Genomic DNA, 20,690 nt, shown 5'->3' with positions numbered 1-20,690 from the left:
TCATGGTTTTTTGCATTTCTGATACAGTGTTGGTATTAAGACTTGAAATAAGAAAAGTGGCCTAAACTTCTAGAAATGGTATAGTTCATTCAGAGAGTCTCTCTAAGTTGAGGTGTATCGTAGTTGACCCTGTGTCATTTGGTTGAGCTTTTCTGAACTGATACTCCTTTTGTGCTTTCAGTTTCTTCTGTGGCAGCTTCTTTCAACCTTGTGCTTAGCTGTCTTCCTTCTTGAATTCAGACATGTCACTGTTGAAAGTGTGAACCCCCCAAGGGAGCAGTGATACGAGAGAACCTTCCTGTCTTATCAACTAAGAATATGTCAGTTAAACATTTTTTCACGTACTGCCTATCGCAGTTAGGATAAGCCTTATGATTGAAGTTCACATCAGGAATATAATATAATGAGATAACTCAGGGCACTTGTCATTTGTGCCAAGTCTGATTTTTTTTGTTGATTGGTTTTGGCTAAGTATGTAGATCAAAACTGAAGTGTGTGGTCCTTGCTTGAGATCGTTACCACGATCCAGAACTGAAGACAAAAGCTGAGGGATTTGAGATGTCACGTACTTCCTGCACTGACCACTGAAACTATTACTGGTAACCTCTGTGAGCATGCTATACTAACCCTAGTGAAGGAGAATGATGCACAATTTAATTACTAGAGCCATCTTAGAGTAGAAGAGGGATAATAATAAAAACAATACAAAATATAAAACAGCCAGTCCATGCCTGCAGAGGTGCCCTCTGGCCTCCTTCCACAAAGGGAGCAAGACACTGGGCTCCACTAAACATTTCCCTGATCCTTAAGCATGACCTCTCTCTCTAGGTTGTATTTAAGCTAATTGTTTTTATCTCCCTGCAAATGGATGCCATCAAATGTCATGCACAATAGTTTGATAATAGACAGCATTAATAATGCTGCTTGTGTTGTGTTTTGTTCTCTGGGCTTTAAGATGCTATCAGCTGGAGGGATTGGGGAGGATGCTGCAGTACCTTGTGAGGGAGAATGTGGAGTTGGTAACCCATGCTTTTCCTCCAAGTGTACTGCCCTTTACAGTTACTCGTTTCTGTCTGCTCTGGGCTGACAGATTAATAACCGTGACAGATCTAACATAATCATTGACAGTTTTGTTTTATGACTATCTTCAAAATGATTGTGTTTTTTACTAGGCTACAGTGTTTCCAAACCATCAGTCTGTCTAAAGCTAATGAAGCACTTTATGGCCACTTGTGGAACAGCTTCCATTGTTTAATTTCATGCGCTCTTTCTAATTAATTTGCAACAACCGATACTTGTTTTTTTGCATTGTTGATTCCACTATTATTTCCTTTGTAGAGTCACAAATGTAGATAATCTAATATTCATGTTATCTTAGTGTTTCTCCTATTTGGAAGAAAAAAAAAAAAAAAAAAACCAACCTGTTAATAAGCAAATTCAGAAATTTTGTTGCAGTAGCATGGAAGTGTGGAATAGGAATATAATACACGGTATTATGGGTTCATAGTAAAAGATATAGAGAGCAACAGATGTATAGAAAAAAAACGGAGTGATGTATTACCATTACAGAGAGAGAAAAAATTAACCTGCTCTTGCATGAATAAATTTCGCTGGTCTCATGAATAGCTTCAGAATTTAAAATAATCCTTCTGTATAATGAATTTGCAAGCTAATTACTCTTGGATTGCCACAGTATGATATAACTCTATCAGTCTGGAAGTGTTGAAAATTTTGCCAAAGTTGTGAAGTGGATCCAGCTGAAACCAGAATTGAATGGGTTTCCTAATCAATATATCTGCAGATTGTTGCAGCGTATTATTCCAGTAACTGTGATAATTATTGGGTTTTATCCTTTTTTAAAAAAACAATAGAGTTAGAAGTGGCAGATGGTAGTTAATGATTAACATTCCTAGTAAACAAACTTTTGCATGGTTATATTTAAAGTGGTTGTGTGTATATAAATAGACAGGGAGCATGAGCTATGCAAGTATAATTGAATTACATTAGCATAACTTAAGTAGGTTTGGTAAATACCAAACACCTTAATTAACTTACACAGTATTAGGAGGTTAATGATATACTCCTGCTACAAGCAATTCTTCAAAGTGTTTGGCAACATGGCAGTTCAGAGCCAAGCTAATTCATGGTACCCCACCCTTTGTAGCTGATGTATAGCAGCTTAGTTAAATCTTGCACTTCAAGCCTGGCCTCTGCTGGGATTTCTGGATGTGTAAGCAACAGTTCCTCAGGAAGGCCTGGAAAGCTCCCTCTGGAGTGAGGTTTGTGGTCTCATGTACTCAACATGGCACTCAAGTGATGCAGGTCTCCATTCCAGCCTGGAGAGCCTTCTGAGCTCTCAAGATGTTTTTTTCTCAGGCTCTGTAAGCTTGCACTTTTAAACGGAAACTCTGATCTCTCTGTCAAAATTTTGTCCAGCAGCGTCGTATAACTCTTGTGCTAAGAAAAGATAGTAACTCTTTTCGTGCCATCAGTTGATAAAGACAATTTCTATCCGTCTTCAGCTGCTGTTTTTGCAGTCCTTCCTCTTTCTGAGTTCTTATTTATATTTTTTTTGCTGATGCAGTTTCTGGAAAATATGCAAATTGCATCCTATAGTCAGTTCAAGAAGTATAATTGAATCTCATTTTTGGAACTGTCAAATCAGTGTCCAGTCGGAGCTGTGCATCTTTTTAGCTAAGCATGTATCATTTATTATACTTACTCTAAAATCTGAATAGTGGAGTTAGAAGCCTGATTGAAAGCCAGTAGTGGAAGCCAGAGTCTTTATCATGCTGAATAAAGTAAACAAAGGATGTTGCTACCAGTCTAGTTAATTATTTTAAAAGTATTGGTGAGTCAGGAAACTATATGCAAATTGGTATGAAATTAATTCCTGTTGTATTTGACTGATTTGGGAAAAGCACATTGGATCTACAAGTGGTTGAAATTTGTATTCTTCTCTCATATAGAAAACTGTTCTCTAAATGAGCTAGCGTCTCCCTTGGGAAAGAAATGTGAATTTTGCTGACAAGCTGAGGACTCTGAACAGAAAAATGCATGCTGACAGTTTGACCAAGTGGCCAATTGACTGATTTATTTCTCTTTTTACTTCTGTTTTAGATGCTGAAGAATACCAGCCTCCAATATGGAAATCATATTGTAAGTACACCAGAAAAATGAATAATCTTAGTACCTTGCCAATATGTCACTGTTATGTCTTTTTCCTTCCTTTGTTGGGGGGGGGGGAACATAAATGTCCATTATGACTGTAGAAATTACTAAATGGGACAATAAATGGGACAACAGTGAAACTTGAACTTTTCTGGGTCTCTGTAGAGCAAATACAACAGGATTTTGAGTGACAGATTCTCTGGGTTGCCTTGCTAATGTGTAAATCCGGTGTTTCACGGCTTTTCTTCTGAGGGCTCCAAAGGTAGAGGTTAATGCTTCATGCACTTACTAAAGGGAAGATTTGAGTGCACTTGTCTTTTTATATGGGTTGTCTGTTCACTTTAAGATAATAAAAGTTTTGATCCTGAACAGTACAAGATGTTTTTTGAAGTGCTTCAGAAATTAGTGACCTTATGATCAGTTCTAAGAACCTTCCTGTTTGCTATTAGAGAAGTCATCTACATAGAGTACAATGCAGAAGTTAATATTTTATGTTCTTCTTTGCTTTGTATGTTTTAATAAATCAGTACAAAGACAAAATATTAAAATATTACCTTGTAAATCTTTGTTAAAGATAGCCTTTAAATTTGATCTTATTTTGAACACTTACAGAAACTAAAGTGAAACTGTACCTTTGGGTGTTTTTTTTCCCCCACTGATTTCAGATACATCGCTGTCCTAAGTGAAAGATGACCCTCTTATTTTGGCAACTTCAAATTCAGTACAGCACCTTTACGGAAATGGAAGTATAAAATGGATTGCAGTAGTTACATGCCTATACATGTATAATTCTAAAGGTTTGAGTAAACTTGCTGGCTTTGCTTTCGTGCACATTACAGTATACTTTAAGACACCACCTACGTGAGAATGACATTCTACCTCATAGTAGACTGGGATTCTTTCATCCAGAATTTGAGTATACCATTAAATTACAAAGATTGGTTTTCAGAGCACTGTTTTCTAGGGACTTTTGGTTTTGGTATTCCAGTATGTTGGAACTTTGTAGAGTATTTGGAGAAAAATAGAGGCTCGAGTGTGTTCTTTTAGTAAAAAAATCAAGCTTACTTAAAGTCAGTGGAAAAACTACCATTGACTCTGATGAGACCAGGGTGTGAAATGATAGTAATGGAGCTTTCTATAGAGAAAAACATCAAAAACTAACAGGGACACATGCCTTTACATACCTTCTCTTAGTCATCTCACTTGTGCAGCAGGCAGGTCAGTGCATGCAGTGAAAAAGTTTGGTTACATTTTGCCTGAGAGTTTACAGGTAGCACTTTTAAAAAATTACACAAACAACAAAAGCACAACAGGATGAACTAACAGAATCTGAGGATATAATTTCCTATTTGGATTTAAGAAGGATGCCAATATTGTGGCAATGACAAAATCATCAACATCTCAAACCCATGCATGAATGACTTAGGAAAAAGTTACCCGGCTCCAAAATTCACATAGTAGTTTAAGCCTACAGAGATTTATTGCTGAGACTACTTAGCCACAGACATATGTTTTTCATTGCAATATTGGATGAAATGCACTTCTTTGCTCCTCTAGAAAAATCATCATCTGTCCAATTAATTATAGAAATTATGACCAATGATTGCATTACACTGTGATGCAATCTCCTCCTGTCTCGTCAGGTTTAAATGAGTACATGCATTTTACTCTTAGCAATCAATGCTTTCTGCCTATTTAACAATTATTTTATGTGTATTTTAGCTAGTAACCTTTCTTCCATGCTTGCTAATATACTGTTAAAATACTTGCATATACTTTTGACTTCTTTTTAAACAGCTGCGCTATGTGGTCATTCATTGTCTTAATTATCAGTGCTTCAGCTCTTCCAGCTTCTCATCAAGGGCAGATTTTCCAGTTTGTGCAGGCAAAGTATTCAGTTTAACGGTATCCATGGGCAAAGCCTGGTCAAAGCAGAACAGCTTTCAGAATCCAAGTGTTACACTTGGTATAATTCAGAAGCTTGTTCCAACTGGATTTGGAAAAGATGCACAGTTCTAATTCAGAAGATATTCACTTGTTCATGAGTAGCTGTTTGAAGGAATGTAGATTTCACAGGTCTGCACTCTGTTGTGGAGTAATGTGGCAAGGTGCAGAGCCACAAAACTAAGGAATTCTATGGAGCACTCTCTGGCAGAAGGCAGTACATTTCTTCACTGCTTTATAAAAACAGTGATAAGAATTTTTCCTCTCCGTTGGAGCATCACTGAGCAATAGTCATAGGTGAGTTAAAATAGAAAGCTTGAGTTCCTGGCACTCTGCAGACTGAAAAAGTATGGAGATGTTGATGGTGATAGCCCACATTCTCTGGCAGAAGAGGAGTAAGTGTTGATTTCTGCATGTTACCTCTATGGTGCTTTACACAGATCGGATTTTATAATTAGACATTCCGGTCTAAAATATTTAGGTTGCTCCAAAAGTAATGCCTCCTATTTATTTCTGTGGAAACTACAACAAATACAAAGAATACAATAACACTGTTTGATAGAGCAAAATCACGGCTAAAAGACTGTTTTGATATAGTCACCACTATCAGCTATGCATTTTTACCATTGATGAATAAAAAGGGCTTGCCTGCCCTGTTTCTGAAAATCTGCACCAGTCCGGGTCACCAGTGGAGGTGACCCACTATTTCACAACTGCTATGATGGTGACATTGCTAGGAAAATGTTACCCACACAATCCATCTTTCATCAGCCTGTACAGATGGAAATAAGAAGTTGCCAAATCCAGACTATTTGGTGGGTATGGTAGGACATCCAGCCAAGACTGGCAGCATGCTACATGGTCTTCAAATTGGTGTAAGTGCTGGTGTTACCATGTTTCAAGTGAAAGGTTGTCTTCTTCTCTGGTCTGAGTCTGGCAGTGTGAGCCTTCAGCTGAGTCACCATCACAATGTGTGTTAAGAGTTTGTGGTTTGTCTGGGTCCCAGGAAATCCAGAAGGATCACCCTTTTCCTACTGCACATTTTTTTACCTGTGAGGGCTGTGACTTGAACTTTTTCTTCAATGGGGAATTCACATGTTGCTACTCCATGGACTGCTATTCTGACCCTGGGTCATAGTCATGGCACCACATCTCTTCACCAGTAATGATGTGATCCAAGAAACTGCCACCTTCAGCCTCGTTGTAGTTCAGTAGGTCCTAACAAACCCGTATACAATGTTCTTTCCATTCTTGTGTCAACATTTGTGGGAGCCACCTGGTGCAAACTGCAATATTCCAACATTGCAACCATAACTTCGAAAGCAATTAAGTAGATATTCAGCTACATGCGTAGACCCCTGGTTGTAATTTGTGTGAATGGGCTGATTGTGATACTCTTCATTTCCTGCTGTGAAAGCTGTGCATGGCTATCTGGAACGTGTCTTGTTTTTCATGTTGCTGTTGTCACTGCTGAAACGCACCACCCACCACCTCACTGTGCTTGCTTCCACTGTTTGATTTCCATTAGCGTTAAGGAAGTTCAAGGAATGTCAATGTGTGCCATTTTTTCTTCACAGAGGAATTCAGCATCACATTTTTGCTTTACACACACCTTCATGTCAGACATCATTTTGTCAGACTGTCCCTTTGCTGCCATCTGTAGCAACTACCTAAAATGGAATACTGTCAGGAGGTTTAACCTATTCTGCTGTACCACCAACATCAGCCTCTGGTGCTGTGGCTGGCATAATAGAACAGGAGGCATTAATTTTAGGTCAAACAGCGTTAGATTAAACGATTTACTTTACTTATTTACAAGTCTCATCCTCTTTCTGCAACAAAAGAGCTGTATGTATTCAAACTAGTTATATCTCAAAGAAAAGTTCACTTAGATATTCTATAATCAACTAAAGTTTGTTACCTTTATGCACTCCCAGGTGATTATGATACTGTGGATACTGGCAAGCTATTTGAATTATTAAGCTGATGAAAATTGTTTGAAGGGCATTTAAATTTTGGTTTTTTTTTTCTATTGCATTGGTGCATTTTGGTTCAATATTTTGTCCTAGTAGTACTATGCATTTCACTTGCATCTGATGCTGGACCAGAAAGTTACTTCCAGTCTGATGCTGTTTTCTCTCTTTGTGTGCTGTTGACTTTTTATGAGGTTAATTTTCTCTGGGCTAGAATAGCAATGTATCATTTTGTTCAAGCATAATCTTTTTTATAATCAAAGTGAGTTTGTCTGTAACGTACCTGTCAGTTCTAAAAGCTGAGATAGACTGGGTCAGATGTCAATCACTGCTTAGCTCTGTATTAAATAAGTATGTTTTTATATTACTTCAGTCAACCATATCCTTATGAATTGGATTCTATTTTAAGATTTTCAGCAGTGATGAGGGGGAAATGAGGCAGAAAAGCAAGGCTAGGATGTCACTGGAGGAAGTGAATAAGGGACGGTCAAAATCTTTCTGAACTTCTGACCATTCACTGGACTCTGCTGAGGTCTCAGCAGTGTGTCAGTCCAAGAGGTAAGCACCCAGCAAATATAATGAAATCAGGCAGTGCTGTGGGATGTTCTGCGCTTCTGAAATGAGGTCACTTAATGAGGTGTCTGTGCTCATTGGAACTTAGCTGTAGGGCACATTTTTATCGAGTCACCTTAACCATCATATTTCACTTGTATTCATACCTCATCTGCTGATTTTCACGTAGCAATCATGTGAAGCAGTAACAGGAGAGAACCTTTTTAGAGAAGACCACAACTTTCTATACCATCACACTTGCTTTCCTCTGTAATGCTCCAGTCTGGAATATTGTCTTTCCCAGCTCTTCATTTACTTGCCCTTTTGCTTTTTTTGCCTCTTCCACCCTTGCCTTACTTTGCATCGTTTCTGAGTATTCTTGCCTGTCCTTGTTTCTTTCTCCTTGAGCTGCTTGGCATTTCTCACCATCATGGCAGTGATGAGTCTCAGTCCTTTCTTTCTGTTCCCAGTATGTCTTTTCTCCTTCATCGTAATAGTTCTGCATCTCTCTCCAGTAGTTCTACAGGGCTGTCTGTCTGTCAGTTTAATGTCTTTCCATTTAAAGTTAATACAACCAAATCTGAATGCATTATCTTTCCCAGGAAACCATTTCCCATTCACAGTGTTTTCTGTGCTTATGAACAGTCACAAGCTCTGCTGTGCTTGTTACCTGGGGGCCCATTTCTCATCCTGCACACTTAAGGCAGCATGTAGATTATTATTTATTTGTATAGTAGTAATCTTACTTTATTTTCCTCTGATGTATTTCTAAATTAGGTATCTTTCTCAGTTCAGATTACTGTGGAGATTAATTACCCGAGAATGACAGCAGTCTTCTTCAGACTATTCAGAACACAGTTGTTAGGATGGTTTGTCCTTCTAGTACCCATCATGAATCCCTGCACTGATTGATCCACTGCATCCTATCAAAGTCTGCTTTCCTGTGTTCACTTTCAAATTTTTTGTATAACCACCCTCTCTTGTTAGACATTCAAAGAATCACAGAATTGTAGGGACTGGAAGGGAATTTTGGAGATCATCTAGACTGACTCTTTGTTAAAGCAAATTCCCTAAATAAGTTATGTAGGAAAACAATCAACTGGGTTTTGAATATCTCCAGAGAAGGATCATTTCACAGCCTCTCTAGGCAGCTTATTCCAGTGTTGCATAACCCTCAAAATAGAGAAATTTTTCCTCATGTTTTTGAGGAGCTTCTCAATCCACCTCACCACACTTCCTAAGCTTACCTACAGGGATGTTATGGGAGACAAAGTCAAAAGCCCTGCTGAAGTCAAGGTAGAAAACATCCACTGCTCTCCCCTCATCTACCCACTCAGTTACAATATCGTAGAAGGCTATTATATTGGTCAAGCATGATTTCTCCTTGGTAAATCCATGTTGGTTACTACTAACCTTCTTCTCTTGCATTTTCTTGGAGATGATATCCAAAGTAAGCTGTTCCATTCCTCCCTTTGTTTTGTGAAATGCTGATGCTTCTCCAGTGATATCAGTGACATATCTAGGCAGTCTAAACTAATGCCTGATTTAGTGTTTGGCAACCCTACATGCAGCGGGAGCATTGGAAGTAAATGATCTTTGAAGTCCCTTTCAACCCAAACCATTCTGAGATTGTGTGATCAGCCTCAGTGATCCTTTCAGACATTTCAAAGAGCTCTTTACCCTTCTCATTTCTTCTAAGTGCAGCATGTCGTAAGTTAGGCTTCGTATGTGTTCTTCAGACCTATTTTTTCAGCACCGCAGCTATCAAGGTTATTTTAGAAACAGCTTCATCAGCTTAATTTGCTCTGCCAGTTAATATTTAACAGTTTTGATTACTGAAAAATGGGATTTTTATAAAGTATAATTTTTCAATTAAAATTTAAATGAATGAATTTGGGAAATAGATCTTTCATTTAAAATGGCAAGGAAGCAATCTCGTACTTGCAGTATTTTGAATCCATAGAGTACCTTTTCCCTACTAGAAAAGTATGGGGAAATAAAAAAAAAAAAAATCTTCTTTAGTATGTTTAGTATTAAGCATTGTGGTGGTAAGCATCAGTACCTTGATGAATCAGCTATTATACTGGTTTCAAACATTCAGAAATGGTCTCTTGAAACTGTAATACTGAGATGCAGAATAATTAGAGTTTTAAGAAATGGTCTCTGATTTTTGAAGCATGTTTGTTATGCTTTACTCAACAATTCTTTTGGATACACAAGTAATTTGATCAGAAATGAGTAAAAGGAAAGCTTTCAGTTTTACTTGGTAGCACATTTGGAAGAGGTAAGAAAGCCCAGAAGTTGTGATAAATCTTCTATAAAAGCAGCAATAGCTCTGGTAGTGCTTAGTGAAACAGGTTAAGACTAAATTCTTAGTACATATTCAGAGCTGGAGTGCATACATAGGCTTTAAAACTGACAGTAGAAATGAGGAGTTAAGAACTCTCCTGTTGTGACCCTCCTGTGAACCAGGGATGCAGAGATCATGTTGGGAAATGACATGTTTTTATCCACCTTGACATTAGCAAGGAACACACTCCCCAAAGCTTTCATATCCCCTAAAAGAGAAACTTGAATGCAAGCTGAGGACTTTTAACTTCTCGTGTTTAATTACAGCCGTTTCTAGCCCTTTTTAAAGAGAAATTGCAGACTAGAAGGTGCTAAAGAGCAGCACCTACCATTTCCACGCCCATTCTGTGACAGAACTCCTATATTTACCTAATCTACTACCATTTATTTTCCTTCCATATTTTGCCACCTTTTGGGGCATAATTCAGAGCTTCACAAGCATCATGAAGAGCACTTCCCTAGGAACTCCGTCTTTAAAAAAATTCCTAGGCACAACATCATCTTTCCAAATGCAGTATACAGAAGGCTTTCCTCAAGGGAGGCAATCCCAGCCTTTGGGATTTTTACTGGAGTTCTGGAGAGACAGTCTGTCTGCACTGGAATTGATTACTGTCACTGTATGTCATCTCCCTCTCGTGACTTTTGAGTGGAAAGGAGGGGAAGGATCTCATTAAATACATGAAGGGAAGAGGCTGGGAGCCAGGGTTCAGCAGCTACCCCTGGCCTCAGCTCTTTCTCTTGCAGCCTTCAGAAGACTGGTAAAATTGATCCTGGGCCATTTGAATGTGGCATAATCGTTCTGTTCTCTTGCTCATAAATAGTCACCAGGAAATCTTAAAAACAAATAAATTATGAGATGATGGGTTCTTTCAAATGGGCTGAACCTTTTCTTGCCCTATCCAAAAAGCAGAGGTGCTGCTGGTAAGCATTCTGTTCTTCAGACACAGTACATGCAGAAGTGAGATTTCATCCTGAGATACACCTGAAAGATCCTTCTAGCCTTTTTTTTTCTGATATGGAGGCAGTAATAATTCTAAAAGGAAGTAATGATTCTAAGAGTTAAAACAATATTCAGTTTTACTAGTTTACAGCTCAGCAAACTAGTTGTGTTTTCATATAAATGATTTGCACATACCTAAATAACTCAGTTTGCTGTCTCTGCATTTGCATTTTTCTCTGTAGCCTCTGGCTAAAAGATTCATCTGAATAAAAGTTTGTGTATATTGCAGTCTTCTAATTATCTGTACATTTTTGTCTTTGACAGTGTATCAGTTACAACAAGAAGCACCACGTCCCAAGAGAATCATCTGTCCTCGGGAGGTCAGTTCCTCTTTCACTACACCTTGTTAAATCTGATGAATTGTCAGCAGCATCATTACCAAAAAATCTTTTGTACCGTCTGAGGGTAGTATTCTCTTTAATTGTTATAAGCCATTATTTTATATATTCATTTTCTTTAAAGTTGATTAATTGAAGCAGATTAACACTTGCTAATTGGGCATAGAGGATTGATTCTACCACTAGTAGCACCTTACTGGACAAATAACTCCTAATCCGTTGCTTACTGTAATCTTCTGAATACTACCTCAAGTATTTTTTGTTTCTTTGTCAAAATGGAGCAGCAGAAGGTGTATTTTCTTCCTACATCCACATATTAAAGTGTGTGTGACGTGTTTCAATGTGATTCATGTTGCTAAGGTTTCTTGAATGCGTTTTGCCAAAATTCAAGTTCAAGCAAAAAAAAATAAGTTCGAGGTAAAATAGCTGGAGAACTTGGCTCTGTCACGAAGGCTTTAAAGACTGAAAAGTATCAAGAAATACATAGGACTGAATGTTTTACTGGGTCATCTTGTCTCCTGTTTTCTTTTTCTGTGTTTCTCCATCTCTTCTTAGTTAAATGTGTCATCTCCTCAAAATGCCCTGTATAATAGTGATTGAAAACATGCGTAAGCTTCTCTGCTCAATCAATAAAATTGTGATAGCCTTATCTTCTATAATGTCAGGGACACATTTTGTGCAAATAGAAATGCAATACTTGTAACAGAAACACTGAATGCACAGAGTGATTACATGAGTTATAAAAGATTATGCGAAAGATGGAAACTGAAACATTGCTATGATATATAGCTCTTTTTATAAACATTATCCCAAGCTTTGACGTGCTTTCCCACACTGTGAAGAAGTGCTTTACCCACTGAAGAAGAGCCCTAGTACAGCGCTATAGCAAATATTAATGGATGCAGACTCAGGGCAGTTTTGTGGGGTGCAGAAAGTTTTGTACCAAGGCACAGGTAGATGAAATGAGTTTCCTGGGGTCATAAAACAGTCATTGCAAGGTCAGGTACTGAATCCATTTTTCCCAAGTCCACAGAACACCTTCACTAAAAGGCTGTTGCATTTTTTTTTCTCAAGTGCCATGTAACAGCTGTTTCAGAGCAGGATCTTGGACTTAGACTGAAGGTCTTCAAGCGCTGTTTATTCTGGATGTTCCCAAGACACACACACAGGATGGTCAGAAAGGCAAGCAAAACTTAGGAGTAGGTGAGCCCTCCTGTCATTCTCCCTGGCAAAAACAAAGTTCGTGAAGAAAGAGCGTGCTGTAGCCCTGTGGAGTTCTGCACACATGTGCTGCAGGGCTTTAGCAAGACTTTCTTCTACAGAATTGTTGTATCAGAACAACAGGCAGGTCTCTCTAGCTGTGGTATTTTCAAAAGGTTTTTCCTAAATGAGTATCACACAACAGGTATTAAACTGTGACTGATTTAGCTGAAAATACTTAAGGTAAAGATTTTATTTCCTTGCAGACTTAGAGGAGTTTCTTACTTTGTGTGAGTCAATAGTCTATCCAAGATCTTGTTTAACCTGCGCACTGCAAGCGCTTTGAGGAACAACTTGTCTTCAGAAAATCTGATTGAAAAGCATAGACTGCTGAGGCACCCTTGGCTACCATTTGAGCTCATTTGCATAGGAATATAAATGACTTTGTCTGAAGGAAATTAATCCAAAATTTGTTATGCCTACTGAAATTAAAACATTTCTGCCTACATGAATGAGAATTTGGATCAAGGTAAAATGTGACTGTAAAGTATAATAGTGATAGTATTCTTGTTCTAGAAACAGAAGTATCTATATAAATAAGTATCTATATAAATAAGAGTTGACGTGCAACAGTGAAATCTTCTCCGTTATACTATATTGAAATTGCTTCCTTACATACAAGAACATGTTATGTACAGTTGAAGTTATCCTTTGCTTCCCTTAACTGATGTTTTAAGACCATACATTATTTAGTTCCTATTCAGGTCACTTCTAAAGATTTGCAAAAGGAAGCCAAGATCATATTGTATTAACAAAAAGAGAATAAATAGTTGGCAAACAATGCCTAGCAAAGTTAAGTACAAAAAGTCTGATTCATATGATATGGATTTGTTTCTAATTAACCATTTTAGTGGCTCACTTTTTGCACTTAAAGCAGTCTTATTTTGATCTGCTGTATTTTTGTTACTGTTGGTGTGTTGTTGGGGTTTTTTTGCCTAAAAATAAGAAACTTCATTCAAAATATGATCTTTCAGTTCTTGCTACTTCAATTTTAAATCTTTGGGTAGAACAACAACCTGACTGATAGAAACAGATTCTTTAGCCCCAAATAATAGTAATTAAAACAAAAAGAAAAAGCAACAACAACAAAAAAAAGACAATGCTGCACTGGTGATTTGCTTTATTTGTCTGAATTTATTTTTCTCTGTAAGTTGGGACAGGGTCCTGATGTGTAGATTGCTCCTTGTGAGGTTCTTATTATTGGTTCTGTATAAAGTAGAGCTGTGTAGTGGTGCTACAGAACATCACAGATTATTTTGAAGAGAAAATTCAGCACTACATTCTCATAGAACATATTAGCATCTCCTTAACATACAGATTGTAGGGTGGGTGTATTCATTGCTTTTCCTCATTTTAGTTTGACATTAGTGTCTTCTAATAATTGCACAGGCTTGCTTCACTAAAAGCTGTCTTATTAACATTGGATTTCTATCAGTTGCGTAGAAAATATCTGAAGATCTAGTACATTGTCATCAGTGAGAAAATATTGTAATTGGCAATAGGATAGTTACTTAGTATGCAGCATAGTGCTCAACCAACATCTGGAGAGCAAGTGTCAGCAGGATGTGTGAATGACAGTGAAAAGATCTCTCTCTCCATGTGAATATAGGAACTGGACTTTGTTGAGGGTGTTCTCTTGTGTAATTTAGGATTCAAATTACTTCGGGCAAATGTGGTAAAAATTGCAAATTATTTTAAATCCTTTGTGCTCATTGGATGTCTTTCATTCATAAATGCTGAATTCTGCTTGTTCTCAAGGAAATTCAGGCATCTGCTGAAAACAATATCTGTAGCAACAAGAGATAAACTTGTGAAGTGTTGGTTGTTTTTGCTTTCACCATTTGGCACTTTCATCATTCTTCTATCTTTTCTACTGCTGTTTTCCACATTTTCTGCATTCATTTGCTCCCCCATTTCCTCCACATTGCTCTGCAGTCACAAAGGTTTTAGCCTCAGATCTCTGCAGTTCTACCACCTGATTTGTGTGGCTTTCCTGATTAACTATGCTGTAGAGACAGAAATCACCTCTCCTGATACGCAGCCAACCAGACTAAAAGCTGGGACCTTAAATAAAACATGAACATTTATATCTTTGTGTCTTTGTGCTTTGCTACCATGATTTTCTTTTTCTTTTCTGCCTGCATAAATATCTCGTCAGCAAAAGCAGGTCGTTCCTGCAATGGGAATCATATTGAATGAACTGTTAGGGCTTCAGGTATCTAACGGCTTTTAATTAATCACCACTGGCAGCACGAGTAGTGTGAATATCTACCTTCCCAATAATGCTGGATTCCTGCCAATATCCTCATTTATAATATTCCTCCCAGCAATGTTTTAATGATTTATTTTTTAAATACAAAAAAGTTTCGTTTAAAAGCACCATTCAGGTGGAATGTAGCTCTTAAATATTGTGCTTGCAGATGCAAGTCTGATTATAGGTGCCAAAGGATCAGATTCATTTTGTGAAGAAGCCATATTATAAAGCATCTGTTAGCATTTTGTCTATGGAAATGGAATGGTGATTAAAAATGACACTCACAGAAAATAATTTAAAACTTTCTGGTTTTATTATGAAGTATCTTTTCTTAAATTTATTTTTAAGAAACAGTTCAGTAGCAGTCTATTCAAAATTAAAATATCTTTTAAAGAAGTAGAAGCTTTAGCAAAGTAGCATGAAAGAAGGCTGATGACATTATGTGGGAACATATTTGATAACTACTGATAACAGGCACAGGTTATTTGTACAGCATCATTCAGTTATTCATACCTCTGAATGCCACTCCTTTTCCAGGAAAGTCTTAATTGCTGACAGCATTTTTTGAGGCTGGTGAGTTCGCCTGCATTAAACCTTTAATATTCCTAACAGTGTTTTGGCCAAGCCAGTGTCAGCGACAGTGAGAAACTTGTCTGGATTTCCCCAGTGTAGGCAAAGCCTTAGAGCTTTAACTTATATTATTATGTAGAAAGATGTCAGTTAATTGCCTTCCTCCTTGTTCTGAATTACAAATAGGTTGCACCAGAAGCAGAAATTATTTTCTCTGCTTTTAAAGCACCAAAATTGTGGTTCTCTGTTTAAAAGCAAATATGATTACGAAAAGGGAATCTTTCTGTGGAAAAAAAAAGGCTTTTTTTTTTTTATTATTATTTTTTTTTAAGTGATTCTGAGACAAAATAATAATGACATAGCCAGACAATGCTGGTGAGAATCTTTAACCATCCAGAGGGTCAGGAACTGTTTTGACCCTTTGGGTATCCATTACTCAGATTCATCAAAACAAGTGTATATAGTTAGTGGCATTTCACAGAGCATTACTGTTGAAATGGTCACTAGCAGGTTTGTAATTATATTGCCATTTTGTGCTGTACTGCATACATTCAGAATTATCACACATCTCCAAAATCGAACCACTGCAAATTGTACTTTACTTGGTTATCCACAGAGTCTTCTTGAAGCTGGGATTCAAGCTTGTAAACAGCAGTTAGCAGAGTATGAGTTAAGCAATAGCAGTATGGAAAAACACCTTAATAAAAACTGCTTTTGTCAGTCCAACTTTCAGCAACGAGAATATTTTATATCTGTAGAAAAGAAAAAAAACCTTTGAAGCAGTCAGTTCCATAATTAGGTAAACTTGAGCAAGGTTATTGAAATTAAGCCTTATCTGACTGCATAATAAGTATTTAATCATTGCAATAAGTCTTTCATGAATTTCCTTACCCTGCTCACTTGATGACCTTTACAAGTTGACTATTTTCTTTTTCTCCTCTGCCCTCATATTTCTTAGAACGATGTCCATACTGCAGTAAAGTACTTGAGAGCTGTAAACTGGCCATAAATTTGGTGGTAGATAATAAGAGTAAATGGTTATTTTTATGGCATTTGTTCAAATCACTCTACTGCAAAAAGTCAAGCAGAGCCATAACAAGGTGTCTCTTACTGTCAGTCCCAAGAGCTTACCTAGAATTATTCAGAATATTACATTATCTTTTCCTTGGAAGGAAACCTCGGAACAGTGACACACTAAGATACCCCATTAGCCAGCAATTAAATGAAAATGAACAAAGTTGTTCCGAAACCTATTTTCATTAATGAAAATGTTTGTACATATAAGACTTAATGGAGCCTATACCTTCATGTTCTTACAGTGTTGCTGCTGCTTTAATTATGTTTCTAAAATCCTGTATTTATGATAGAAACAAAACATAACAAAGAGGACACAGCAGTAGTCTGTGGGTGGTAAGTGGAGCTTAAGAACAATTTTGAATAGACACTGGCAAAAGGAAGAATGTTCTTCGGCTGAAATGTGTAGTGAAAGAAGAAAGCCTTGCTGCATTGGAGGGAAATGAAAATAATTGAAGGCTGGGAAAAGTCTTTGATTAAATTGAGGTAGAGGACCCAGATAATGTTTAAATGCATTGTAACCAGCACCTCTCCAAAGTGAACACAAGTATGCTTTCCTGTTAGGTATAAATTGTAGGGTTTTACCCAATGTAATTTTTCTACAGTATCTTCATAAGACACTTTTGATCCATAGCATGCCTGTGATTTTCGGCAGTGGATGAAAGGAGTCTAGAATATTGCTTGTCCAAAATTAACTTCTATTCATCACATCAGACAAAAGTGTCATTTTTTTCTCTATCTGTAGATGAGTCATAAAGTCTCACCCCCCAGCAGTAGAAGCTGCATCATCCTAAACTCAACAGTCAGCTTACTACTGAGCAAAGGAAAACTTTCTAAGTGTTCTGCTGGTGTCATTGTTAAGATTTCATGGAAATAGTGACAAATAAATAAAATTAGAATAGGTTTGTCTATTCCAAATTTCATCAGGTTTGATTTACTGACGTTCTAGATTACAGTTTGCAAATTAGTCTGATGATACTCTTTGCCAGAGAACTATTGTCTGAATCAGTTGTGTTTGTGGACCATTCTGAAATGGAAGAAGTAAAGCAATTTTTTTGGAAGACAGGATGGCAACTTCTGACTGGCAAGCAATAACCAGCTGTCTTTATGAAATGATGAACTTGCTAGTTATTCCTCCCTTTTGGTTGAAAATTTGCTTGGGAAGTTTCACCTTCCCTTCATTTCTCCTTGAAAATGTGTAGTGCATTGCGATTTTGCTATTGCCATAATTTTTTATTTCCTTTTATCTTTGTTATCATGCAGTCTTATCATACAGTTCTTTTACTTTGACATGATGCCAAATTTAAGTAGCTTTCAGACCAAAATAAATGCCAGTTCCATTTCTCAACATAAGGTTGAGAGATCAATCAGCCTATATCTATGAGAAAATTCTGTGTGCCTGTACAGTGTTATGTATCTGCTCTAATTCAGGCCACTGTTCTTTCTTCTGGTTGAAATAATATGTAGAAGAGGGCCTGACTGTGTTTGCTCTCTGACTAATACTTTGTGTGATGTCTGAATAGATGAATACATATAAAAACTACTTATTTGTCTGTATGCACCTGTGTATCTTACTTCCAGTCTTGCTATACACACATGTATATATCTAGACAAAGAATAATCAAATCAGTTAGTTACATACTTCTGTTTGGAATGCCAAAGAGAAGTAGGTACGATCATAGTGAAGTCTGTATTAATTTCAAACAAGGACTCCTGAATTTTCAGGGTTCAAAATGAAAATTCAGAAGGTTTGCAATTTATTCTTTTGTTTATAGACTTGTTTCCAAAATATATGCCTATCTGTTTGAAATATGATAATTTAACCTGTACTGACATATTTCAACAATACCCTCCTACTTGGTATTTAGCAGGGAATCTAATAAGAACTCTACATTTTTCCAAGCTGGGAAACGTAGCTAGCAGTAGCTAAGCTCTGTCATTCCTCTTCAGACCTTGTAGATAACCTGACATGAGAGATGTCTGCTGTTCCCAGGTACAGATCTGAAATATTAATAGAGTCAATGATGGGAGAATAACTGAGTTGATGCTAGTGTTTTTGTTTTCATTCTTGCACAGTCTCCATGGACAGGTGTTCCCCTGGTGTAATGAGGTAACAGTACATATCTCACTCCATGATGGAACTTACTCAAGGCCCTTTCCTCTGAGTTTTCCACTTTCTCTTATTCACTCTCAGTTTACGTGTCCTGTTTCCTGATTTTCCTTCCTCACCTCCTGTCCATGGTTTTGAACTGGCTTCTCCTGACTGATTTCTAACCAGTCTCTGACAGATTGATTCGCAAATGTTCATTTAGTAATTTGCAAGCCTTTCTCTAGGTCCTTTGCTGAAGAGACTTGTTTTCACATCAAATGGTAACAGTGGTCTGGTTAGGAACATGGCATTTGGGGATGCCTTTGCTAAGGCAGATAACATAACACAGTGCATTTGTGAGGCTATACTGTGGACAGTTATGTCATATGATGGTTGTAGTGCTTCTCAGTGGTTACAGAAGCACAAGCAGCATTTATAACATGGTTAGGTTTTTCTGCATTTATCTGCTGCTGCTGCTGTTGTTGCTGCTGCCTTTCCTCCAATTTAACATGTTGGTCTTGGAAAAAAGAAGCACAATTAAATACTATATTTAAGTTTTTTATCTAACATTCAAGGTAAGATTGATCTTCCTTCTTCCATGTAATGATGCCCTTTCTCTGTGAGTGAAAACCGCATAACAAAATAAATGACTCCTGGTTTTGTTATCAAAGCTGTTTGAACGTGACCTCATCTCCCCTGACTATTTAGCAGCAGCCTCCCTGATTAACATTTACTTCAATTTATTTTAGCTTGTGTACACAAGTACATTATTTTATTAGGTAACAAAATATTTGTATTTTCTTTTCTTGTTCAACTATGCTTTTCCATGTTAAAGCTGAGTATGTACAGAAATGTATTCCCTTTTACTAACAGTGGCAAGTGTCAATGTCAGGGAAAATTGTATAACCTTCTGGAGTTTAAAGTGTTTTGATTGTATTGATTACTGTATGCTGGACTGAGAGAGCTTACTCAAGGTCACAGATAGGAAACTAACCCAAGTTAAAAATACCCTCATAAGAGATGCTTCACAGCACTTGTTTTGAAAGTTTGGTACAAGCAAACAAGAAAGCAAACAAACCAACCTGACTCTTGTTAAATTCTTTCTCTTTAAAAATGGCAGGAATAACCTTGATGGAATGGAAGTCAACCTGCAGTAGATGTCATAGAAACAATAAGATCTGTTGAGCTCCCGGACTTCCCTGTGATGCACTGAGGAGGAATCCTTGTGCATCAGTGTTCTCCACAAGTTACAGCAAGCCATCAGACCACAGAAGTAGTTAAGCAGCTTAGAACAGTAGTTATTAAAAACAGTCTTTTGAATTCTTCACTTCTGTCTTAACTTTTATATTCTGCCTTGCAGTGAAGAACTCCAGTCATATATTCTTCCCAGTACTGTAAGTTTTACAGAAGGCTACATACATATATATATATATTTTTTTTTTAATTTTTTTTTTTTTTTTTAATTTTTTTTTTTTAATAGCCAGCATGGTTTGGCACTTCACTGTTTTATGCTATTTGGGTAAGCAATGACCAGTTCATCACCTGGTGACTTGGCCTTCTGCTCTGGAGTAATACATTCAGTCCACTGCCTTCTCCCTGCTGTCCTGAGGTGCTCAGGAATGTGGTGTTGCTGTGGCTTTATACGTGATTTATACTACCTTCTGCTCCTTGCTGATCCCTATCAGCCTGAGAGCAGGCAGACATGAGGAACTAGCTGCATCATGCATATCAGGGCTGGAGGAGAATCACAACTCTGCAGCAAGAGGAGATGTTTGCATATATTCTTCTTAAAGTCTTCCACAGATTAAGATTTCATGAACTCTTCTGTTTTCCTATGTATTGCTTAATTACTTTTAACACTTTCCTTGTATCTAAATCCTATCTTTTTATGCAGTTTAAGTATTGCTTCTAGTCATGTCTAGTAAGCACTCAGAGAACAAATTCTTACTTCCTCTTGAAGGCTGCCCTTCTCACAGGTGTCTGCTATGGCCCCATCTGTCTTCTCTTTAGGCAATCTCTTTTCATCTTTCACGTTTGCTGAATCCCTGTTCCTTCCATTGATATGGTTCTAGACTTTGTTGAGAATGGTACCCAAAGCTACACTCAGAATTTCATC

The 20,690-nt window shown here is 37.4% G+C and overlaps 1 protein-coding gene across 1 annotated transcript in view; it reads left to right on the top strand.

The window, feature by feature from the left end:
* The window catches only part of CHN2 (chimerin 2), a 159,134-nt gene that overhangs the window by 61,366 nt on the left and 77,078 nt on the right, over positions 1–20,690 (top strand). The window contains exons 2-3 of the mRNA XM_042888856.1: positions 3,121–3,159; positions 11,254–11,309. Of these exons, the coding sequence (XP_042744790.1) occupies positions 3,121–3,159; positions 11,254–11,309 (95 nt within the window). The remainder of the gene's footprint in view (positions 1–3,120; positions 3,160–11,253; positions 11,310–20,690) is intronic.

Source organism: Lagopus leucura, unplaced genomic scaffold, assembly GCF_019238085.1.
Source record: "Lagopus leucura isolate 7727_CA_CO unplaced genomic scaffold, USGS_WTPT01 Super-Scaffold_100157, whole genome shotgun sequence".
Classification (NCBI taxonomy): domain Eukaryota; kingdom Metazoa; phylum Chordata; class Aves; order Galliformes; family Phasianidae; genus Lagopus; species Lagopus leucura.
Note: the sequence above shows the minus strand (reverse complement) of the source record. Positions and strands in the feature narration are given on the sequence as shown.